Raw genomic sequence first — 10,531 nt, 5'->3', positions numbered from 1 at the left:
GGGAACTCTTTTGTGATCTGATCCTGCTGGAAATGGCTGACTACGACGTCATCCTTGGGATGGACTTTCTGATCAAATACGGTACTTCCATAGAGTGCCGTAAATAGAAAGTCGTATTCCAACCCGAAGCAGAAGCACAGTTCGAGTACATCGGAGAACCAAAGAGAAAAGCCCGAAAATTTCTCTCAGCTATGAAGGCACAGAAGTTGATGGATTCGGGATGTACGGGGTACCTAGCACATGTAGTCACTACCAGCCAGGAGGAGGACCAACAGCTAGCAGAGGTCCGAGTTGTATGTGACTACCCAGCAGTCTTCCCTGAAGAGTTACCAGGCCTAGCACCAGTCAGGGAGATTGAATTTGAGATAGAGCTCTTCCCCGGCACCAATCCTATTTCCAAAGCGCCCTACCGCATGGCTCCAGCAGAACTGAAGGAACTCCATGAGAAGCTACAGGAGCTACTTGACAAGGGCTTCATACGCCCTAGTCACTCACCATGGGGAGCGTCTGTGCTGTTCGTGAAGAAGAAGGATGGAAGCATGCGGCTATGTATAGACTACGAGCAGAATCAGTCACGATCAAACAGTATCCTCTTCCCGAATAGATGACTGCTCGACCGCTTAAAGGAGCAGGTGTTCTCAAAATTGACCTCGATCGGGATATCACCAAGTCGAGTCAAGGAGGGTGATATCGAAGACGATTCGAGGACGATCTGGACATTACGAGTTCGTAGTCATGCCTTTAGGCGTGACAAATGCTCCAAAGCTACATTCATGGATCTCATGAAGGGTATTCGGGAGTATTTAGATAAGTTTGTTATTGTGGTTATCGATGACATTCTTATCTACTCAGGAACTCGGGAAGAACACTCGAGCACCTGAAACTAGTATTGCAGACCCTTCAACAGAACCACTATACGCCAAGTTCACGAAATGTGAGTTTTGGCTAAATCGGTGTCCTTCCCGGGTCACGTCATCTCAAAGGATGGTATTATGGTAGATCCCGGCAAGATAGAGTAAGTAACTGGAGGAGACCTAGGAACGCCAACGAGATCAGGAGCTTTGGATTAGCAGGATATTACAAGTTTGTAGAGGACTTCTCCAGATAGCCTCCCCACTGACAGCTCTCACCAGGAAGAACAAGAAATTTCAGTGGACGTAGGACTGCGAGAACAACTTCAGCGAACTCAAGAGGAGATTGACTAGTGCACCTATTCTGACACTGCCAGAAAATACAGACAGCTTCGATATATATAGTGACGCCTCTAAATTGGGATTAGGAGCAGTCTTGATGCAAGATGGCAAGGTAATCGCCTATGCCTCCGGACAACTCAAGGATTATGAGAAGAACTACCCTACTCATGATCTTGAGCTTGCAGCAGTAGTGTTCGCTCTCAAAATTTGGAGACATTACTTGTATGGAGCTCGGAGCAGAGTGTATACGAGATCATCAGAGTCAAGTACTTCTTCACTCGAAGGATCGACAGCGCAGTAGCTAGAGCTAGTCAAAGATTATGACATAGACATCCTCTATCACCGGGAAAGCCAATAAGGTAGCGGATGCACTTAGCAAAATCCAGGGCTACCTTATTATCTCTAGCACCATGTCACCACCCCTACGGAAGGAGATCGCGGATTTTGGTCTCGAACTCATCGTCGGACAGCTCTCTACTATGACCTTAGAGTCTACCTTGCTTGGTGATATTCATCACTCAGGATCGGGACCCTGAAATTCGAAAATCAAGCAAGGGCTAAGAATCAAAGTAGAGAATTCGAGTGTCCGATAGCGAGGTGTTGTATTTTGGTGATAGACTCTGTGTTCCGGATCGGAGGAGCTACGGAGACAGATTTTAGATGAGGCTCACAGGACTCCCTATGCGATGCATCAGCTCCACCAAATGTATCAAGACCTGAAGAAACATTTTGGTGGCCCGGATGAAGCGAGACATCGCCAGATATGTTAGCATCTGCCTCACCTGTCAGAGGGTCAAGGCGTAACATCAGCGACCAGGAGGAGTTCTGCAGTCTATACAGATCCCAGAATGGAAGTGGGAGGATATCTCGATGGACTTCATAGTGGGGCTACCTAGAACCACGAATGGTTTTGATGCCATCCGGGTACGACAGGTTGACTAAATCAGCCCACTTTTAGCTATCAAGATATCCTACTCCATGGAGAAGCTAGCTCAGTTGTATCTGTGGGACTACATGGAGTCCCACGAACCATCATTTCAGACAGAGACAGAGATTCACATCACATTTCGGAGTGTGTACAATCAGCATTGGGCACGGTTAAAGTTCAGACAACATTTCATCCTCAGACGGATGGTCGACGGAGCGAGTAAATCGGTACTCGAAGATATGCTCCGAGTGTGTGCCCTAGACTTCAAGGAAGTTGGTGCAAATATCCGAGCTTAGCAGAATTTGCATACAACAACAGTTATCGAGCCACTATCGGCATGGCACCTTATGAGGCACTCTATGGGCGGAGGTGCGATCACCAATCTGTTGGTATGAGAGTGGTGAGCAGAATGAACTAGAGCTCAGACAGATCTAGTGGCGGATACCACATGACCATCAGATTCGCTAGAGGATAGAGGCGACAGAGCCGCCGAAAAGCTATCTTGATACAGCAGACCCCTAGAGTTTTCAGTTGGGGATACAGTTTTCCTCAGAGTAGCTCCCATGAAGGGAGTAATGCGTTTTGGGAAGAAGGGCAAGCTAGCTCCCAGATATGTGGGACCATACCTTATCACGAAGAGAGTGGTCAAGGTAGCATATGAGCTAGAGCTACCTCAGGAGATGTCAGCCGTCCACAACGTATTTCATGTCTCCATGCTGAAGAAGCATATTCCAGACGCCACCCAGGTGATTGAGCCCCAGTTGGTACAGGTCCGTGATGATCTCAGCTATGACAGTCGACCTATTCAAATAATAGACCGAGCAGTAAAGAAATTACGGAACAAGGAAGTACCATTGGTCAAAGTCAGCTGGCAAAATCACACAGCAGCAGAGGCGACTTGGGAGACAGAGGCCAGCATGAGACAGAAGTACCCAGAATTGTTTTAAGTTCAGGGATGAACTTTTTATAAGGTATGGGGGATTGTAAAGCCCGAAAATTCTCAAAAACTGTTTTAGAAATATAGTATGATTTTTCTGGAATTTTTAGATATTTTTCCGGAATTTTCCGAGTAGCGGAAGTAGTAAAAATAATTAGAACCGTAAAATAGCTTAGGCGGGAGTCGAACCCGAGACCTATGGTATACGGGATAATGTTAGTAACCGGTGAACCCAGCAGGGCCGTGCTGAAAGAAAGAGGAACCAATTATATTTATATTGGAGTTGGGTTCAATAACCCAACTAATATAAATTAAGAACTTAAGTTGGGGTTTGGTTTATTTTCAAGTTGGTTCGGCAATTCCCCCTCACGAAAACCTCACGCCACTTTCCCTCTCCAAACCCTCAACGCCGAACACCCCTTCTCCTCTTCCTCTCTCGGCGCCCAAGTCCCAAGGGCTCTCGGATCACTTTCCAGCGACGACTCCAACACGAAAGAGGTTCTTCTCCGCGAGAGGAACGCGAAGACGTGATCGGATCGTCGAGAGGATCATCTCCACCAGAACTCTAGCGAATAGAATCGTAAGAAATTACGATCAAGAGGTAAGAAACCCCTCACCTGCGGTATAATAGCTCCGTTTGGTTTCCTACGCATTAGTTTTAGCTATATGCAGGTTTTTCGGCACATAGGGTGTGTTTAAACCCTCCACGAGGATTAGGGATTTAGTTGAGCACCTCTAGACGGGTCGGACACGTTGTTCTCCTTTAGTTGGAGATTCTGGACGCTGTCGGGTGCCTAGAGGTGATCTCCCTATTAGAGGAGAGAGTTGGAGCACACCAAGTGTTCGGTAAAATGTTAGGGTAGCTAAATACCACCTCAGTTATGTTTAAAGGCTCAGTTAAATGCATTAGAGGCATTTAAACCAGCACATTGGTTTAGTGCAATTTTATGGGACTACGGTCCAATGGGTGGGCTCCCACAGTCGCCTCTAGGTTCAAACAACCTAGCTCTAGGTTCAGATAACCTAGAAACAGCATGTTATATCAGTTAGCTATAGATATCAGTATTTTATTTTCAGTGGCACTGTACTGGATTAGATATCCATTGGGTTGGACTCCCACAGTCGTGCTAAATTCGGGACTTGCAACCCCGGGTCTAGTAGGGATGCGCGCACAGCAAGTACAGTTGCCGGGCCCAACAGCATGTGTAGTATTTTGACTTATTATGTATTAGATTTCAAAACTCAAAATCAGTGATGCTAGTTGAGTTTGTTTCCAGTTACAGATTTAGTTTCAGTTAGTTTAGCTTATATTCAGTTCAGTGTTTATTTGATTGCTTTGCCATGATTCAGTGCTTATGCCATGCTTATATGTTATACCTTACGATTTCAGTATACCATGTCTTAGCAAGTTCAGTGCATATTTTCAAATAGCATGATTTAAAAGCATATTGCATCGAATGCATGATTTTGTGAGGTAGATGGTTTCTTACTAAGCTTTAAGCTTACAGATTCTACTTTTCCTTATACTGCAGATAAAGGTAAAGGAAAGATGGACTAACAGAGGAAGCTGGAGGGCAATGCAAAGATAGTGTGTGTGGCAGGAACCGGAATCAAAGGTCCTTAGGGGACTTAGCAAGTTTAACCAATTAGAACTTTAGCAAAAATTTTATCTTCATACACTTTCAATTGTTAGATGTGTTTAGTGACTTAAAATGCCATGAACCAGTGAACCTTACTCTAGCTTAAGTCTAAAATTGTTATTGCATGTTGTTAGAATAGTTATTATGCATGGGATAGTTGATAGGTGGAGTCTTGGCACAACCCAGGGGCTGAAATCAGAGTTCAGATTCGAAATCAGAACTCTAATCGGTCTCCAGACCGATCAGGACCTGGCTGTGTCACTGGATCGGTCAGCTGACCGATCCAGACAGATACAGTATGCTACTGTATCCTCATGGATCGGTCAGCCGACCGATCCAGAGGCGAACAGAGACCTGGGAGGTGAACTGATCGGTCTACCGACCGATCTGACCGATCAGTGAGCCACTGATCGGTCAGTCCCACCGATCAGTAAGGTCCTGGATCGGTCGGCAGACCGATCCAGGTGCGTACAGAAGCGAAAGAAGAAGAGAAAGCTTTTGGATCGGTCCGCCGACCGATCCAGAGACTTCCACCGTGCCAGTATCAAGCTGGATCGATCCCGTGATCGACCCGACAGCCCAATCGATCTGTGGATCGGTTGAAATGCCTGATTACAGCTAGCAGGTCATTCGGGAGGCATAGGTTGTCTCCCCTAGCAAGTGTACAACTCCTAGGTACACCCCGAGTATTAAGTTTTGATCAGTTTAGTAGAAAAATTTTAATTAGATCAGCTTTCCGCACAGTATAGTTTAGCAAGAACGAATGTAGCGATTCGCCTTACAGCCTAGTAGTAGAAGGCGGGTCGTTACAGAAACAGAAGAGACATGTACGAATAAAATTAAAGTCTATTCGTGAGTTAGTGTCTCTTGGAGTGGTGTCATTGGATTTTGTAAGTTCAAAAGATAATATTGCTAATCCACTCACTAAAGGACTTGATTCTGAGAAAATCAAGACATCCAGTAAGGGAATGGAACTGAGGCCTATCCTGGTTTCACCTATAACGGCAACCCAACCTATCTGATTGGAGATCCCAAGAAGTAGGTTCAATGTGGTACAAACAAGTTATAAGGGTGAACCGTAAGCATCAAATTGATTGAGATGTAATCTCATAGTCTCTTCCCTGGATAGATGCTTGACTGCTAGTAAGGATGAGCTTAGGAGCTCTTAATGAGTTCAAGGTCTTAATGACAGGATGCTTGCAGTACATCCTTGGAGAACTCACCTATGTAAGTGTAACTGTGTGGCCGCAGTGTGGGGGGTCTAGGCAACTCCCCTTAGCACTTATGAAACAAGATTCGGTGGCATGGCCGTAATGCACCAACCCAGAAGGATTCAACCGTCGCCCGTGATGAGTTGTTACCAATTGATTTTCACATATAAAATGTTTAAGTTCAAGATTGAGTTCACTTCAAACCTATGTGAATAAGATTGGTGTACTTAGGTGAAAATTCAAACCGGAAGATATTTTCACTAAAAGCTCATTGCAACCAAGCCTCAGAACATATCTTTGTTTTCGACCAAAAAAAAAATTTGAATTAGTGGAGGATTGTTGAGTTTGGTATTTTAATTCAAATTATTTTTTGGTTTAGTTGTTGTTTTGGCAATGCATGTGTGTATGCATTTAGTCCCACATTGCTAAGCAAAGAAGATTGGAAGGTCTTATATATGGAGTACTTCCATCCTTGTTTAGCAAAGTAAAGGGGGGCCTACACGCATGCGCGGGCCGAGCCCAAATCAGGTGGCTTCGGGGGGTTCAAGCCGGAAATTCATAAACCGGGCGCGACGCACGCGATCATCGCGCGCAGGGGGGGTGCAAATCCCCAGCTCATGGGCCTCGCGCTTGCAAGTAGCCTAGTTTGTTTTTGCCAGTCTCCGGTTTGAAGAGAAGCGACGCGGTTCTGTCCGCGTGAGGAAGCGACATACGCTTTGGTGTGTGCACTGCTTCGGAGTGTATAAATACACTTCCTCTGTTCCTTCTCAACTCACTCCAGACAACAAAGCATTATGCTTTCTTTCTTTCTTCCCTCTCTTCCCCTGTTCTGAGGCTTGGTTCTGCGATCTGAGGTTGAGTCCGAGTGCGGCGTTCATTTTGAAGTGCACCTACGGATGACGCGAGTGGTTGTCGTTGGATCTTGGGAGAATTTTGCCGGAGAACCTCTGCACCGTGGACGGCAATAAATTCTCTAAAGACAGTCGACACGCCGGCGCTTCAACCAGAGATACACGATTTCTCACCCTTACTCTTTTCATTTACAAGTTTATTGCATGCTTGCTATTTTGGTGCAAATAGATTACTGTGTTTGCGTAATCATTAATACAACATTTAAGTCTGTAACAGATGCATTAATGTGTTGATTTCAAACGATTAATGATGAATCTGTAACCGCCTAATGAAACGGTCAACCATTAATGGTTGACGGTTAACGTTTCAAGTTGAGTGGGTAAAGGCAATAAGTTTTTCAGTCATTTAATACTGTCAAGATTGGTGTTCCAATATATGGAGTTCGTGATCTTAAGCAAAAAAAGAAAAGAGCAGACGCATAAGCAAAAGAGATGCAAAATCCTTCCACCTTCGTTCTTTCCCTTTGTTGTTCACTCCACTCGACAAGTCTTCCTATGATAGCATTCGGGTATTAGCTCGGTTCGTCATGAATAACTAGTATTTGATTGTGTACATAGTTGTGTCATTATATCCTTGAAAACAAACGTCCTGAAACATTGTCGAAGGGAACGAATCTATTTTAAGGAAACTATGTCAAACATAGGTATAATGTTTCTCTTTCCCACTAGGTCTCAACCTTTGACTCGACAACTCGGTCAACTCGACAAGTTGACTGGTCAGTTGACTCAGTAGTCGGCCAACTCGACCGACTTCATAGCTTAGGCGACTCAATAACTCAGCGGACTCAACAGCTTCGCTGACTAGCTTGGCAGTCTTAGGTCAACTCGATCATATAAGGTAACTCTGTCTTCTAAACAATTCAATCATCCCAAATAGTTCATCCTTCCTTGCTTAATAATCGAAAATTATCAATTTAAGTCATCCTAATAGATAAGTCTAATTTAATTTTATACCATTTAATTGAATAAATTTTTTATATCTCCTATATTGTTGTGATGTGATTGTGAATTAAGCGGATGCGATGATGTTGTTAGGTCTTTGTTGTTATTATATATGATGTGATGTTTTCATTATTGTTGGTTAATTGTTAAAATGCATTCAGAAAACATTTTTATTTTTAACACATTTTTAGTTCGTTTTTTTAATCTGCAAAGCAACAACCATATAAAGCAAATGTCAATTCTCAACAATAATTATGAAACACTTATGATGATTGTGAGGACTTTTCTGTTGTATAATCTATTTGCGATGATACTTAAACAGCAACCATGACGTTAGCTTCATGGGATGGCAATGCCATTTGTAATAGTAGTTTTCATCATCGACAACCACTGCACTTTGATTATATTCATGACAGACTTACGATAACAACAAATCAAGTTGGGTCCCTGGATTCAATGGCCTTTCCGACTGAAAAATACCAGGAAAGTTTCACAAGGAGAATGGGGCAGCAAAAGACTTACTTTTTTTTTGATATTTTTTATTTCTTATAGCATTGGCTTCATATCTTCTTTATTTGGCCAACACATTCAGGAATTTATGGTTTTTAATTAGTAAATCAAACGCATGAATAACTTTCGGAGCTTATGCACACCAAGCACTGCATTGCACATTAAAGTCATATTGACACAGACAAATCCATTGAATCCTCTACTGTCACCTCGCCTTCTCAATGCTGGTGAGTCATCAACGGCCTCTCCTGTCACTGCAGCTGCCTCACTCGTCGTCCCAAACCAAAACAATGGTCACCGAGGGAATCGAGATATGCCTGTTCACCCAGAGCTCCCTCAGAAAGCTTGCTTCGAACAGAGATCTTCCTGCAGTCCCCTCACTGTTCCTCACCAAGAACCCTCCCTCACTGACCTCGATGACATTAAATAGTTCCCTCCTCTTACACATGCACATCATGAACCACGACAAGCAAATCTTTATTAGGGATCTGTGCATTCAACATCATGACTTCTCATCCCCGCTGTTCATCAAAGTTTCTCAAAATAGAGCCACAAACTGGAATGGCACACGAGGAGTTGCCCTATTGCTAGTCAAAGATTTGTCTGACATACTGTAGGAACATTCAGAACAAGCACACAGAAAAAAAATGAAAAAAAAAATATTTGCTAGCTCTTGATCATGATGATGCCTTTCAATTGTCTGCTAATTTTATTGACTGAAAATATAAATCATTGAGAACTACTTGACTCAGGAGCTCTTGTCCTTGTTCAGCCACTTGCAAGAGGAGATCAGTGCAATCGTCCTGATGGCACAGTGAGGAAACAAAACAACAATGTCAGTTTATGTGTAGCCAGCCATGTAATTTGGAATTTTCCCGAGAAGTGTCTTGTGCGAGTGATTGAGGAAGAAGTGAAAGAACCACCTGAAGAAAGGGGGGCATGGGCCCTTGACCTTGCATCAGCAAAAGCTGCCCGGAGTTGTCCATCACAGGGACTTCATCGGGAGCTGCTAGGTGAATTGGCACAGATCGGCCAGGCCTCGAGGTTTGCGGCACGTTCCAAGTTCTCTGACATCAAAGGTTCCACATCCATCAAAATCACTTCAAGAAAATCCATAATGGCTATTGCTAAAAACCTGGTGCTGATCCACAGTGCCAGTGAGCTCCTCGCCCAAGTGATGGAATCTGGGGCTCGCCAATGCAAGCTTCATGGTGAGAAACTGTGCGAATGGAAGTGTATGTTAAATTCTAGTTAGAGCATATCATCAAACTGCATGCATGCAACATGCATGCAGGATATTAATTTGATCACCTCGACTTGGTGTTGCATGGTCTGCACATAGTTTATTATCTCATCCAGCATCAGAGCCTTTCCTGTAACCTTGTGATCATGAAAAGAAACGAAGCAACAACTGTCTTTCAATCCCCAAAAAGGGAAGGGGAAAAAAAAAACAAGAAATGGCAGGTAAATTACAATTACCTTGTCACAACCAGGTACGAGGCCTTGCAGAAGCTTCATCCTCTGACTAATCTTCTCCCTTCTGACCTGATCATAATCATTCAAGAATACAAATCATGAGAATCTGCGAATTGCTGAAACAAATAATAATTCAACACCATGCAGGTTTCGAAGACTACTCTTTCTGCAAGGCTGTGGCTATCAGTTGCCTCGCCTCTCCGGGCTCTCACATGGATGTACCCACTCGATGCCTCACTCTTCTTCTCAGCTTTTCCAACCGTGTCTATCTTTGGGTCCTAATGACGGATAGAACTATGAATCCATAATGGCTTGGCAATAAAGTGGTTTTCAGTGGCTTACCTGTGTTTCATTGTCTTGCTCAAAGCTCAAGCAGGCGGCATCTCTGCTCTTTCTCTTCTTTTTCTGAGAAGCCATTGCAGTGCCAACTGTGTTTGTAGTATCACTCTCTCTTGAGCTCTTTGGAAGTGGAGCTTGTTGATGTTGATATGGAAAGCCTGACATCCTTTTTTTTTTTTTTCCTTTCTTTCTTTCTTTCAAGAAATCTCATGCAATGGTTTTATCGGTGAGATCGTGGGCATGGCTATAAATAGACATTGAAGGCAGTGTGAGACACAATGGACAAATTTGCTTACTTTGTAATTGGTGCCATGATCATCATCATCTCTCTCCTTCCTCAAAATGTGTGCTGCATCCTCTTGCTTTGTACTTTGCTGTTTGATGGCAATGGCAGCGTCGATGACAGGTGAGCGAAGATGGGATAGGGGAAGAGAGCCTGTGTGC

General features: G+C 43.8%; 1 protein-coding gene across 1 annotated transcript; it reads right to left on the bottom strand.

Moving 5' to 3' along the window:
• Nucleotides 1–8,439: 8,439 nt before the first annotated feature.
• On the bottom strand, nt 8,440–10,531 carry LOC122024822 (transcription factor bHLH77-like). Its single transcript, XM_042583535.1, has 8 exons — nt 10,384–10,531; nt 10,091–10,281; nt 9,910–10,026; nt 9,752–9,817; nt 9,584–9,652; nt 9,408–9,491; nt 9,196–9,339; nt 8,440–9,075 (listed from the first exon to the last, which is right to left on the bottom strand). The coding sequence occupies exons 2-8, from the start codon at nt 10,250–10,252 to the stop codon at nt 8,965–8,967; spliced, it is 753 nt and encodes a 250-aa protein (XP_042439469.1). The 5' UTR covers nt 10,253–10,281; nt 10,384–10,531; the 3' UTR covers nt 8,440–8,964.

This window comes from Zingiber officinale, chromosome 9B (assembly GCF_018446385.1).
Source record: "Zingiber officinale cultivar Zhangliang chromosome 9B, Zo_v1.1, whole genome shotgun sequence".
NCBI lineage: Eukaryota > Viridiplantae > Streptophyta > Magnoliopsida > Zingiberales > Zingiberaceae > Zingiber > Zingiber officinale.
Note: the sequence above shows the minus strand (reverse complement) of the source record. Positions and strands in the feature narration are given on the sequence as shown.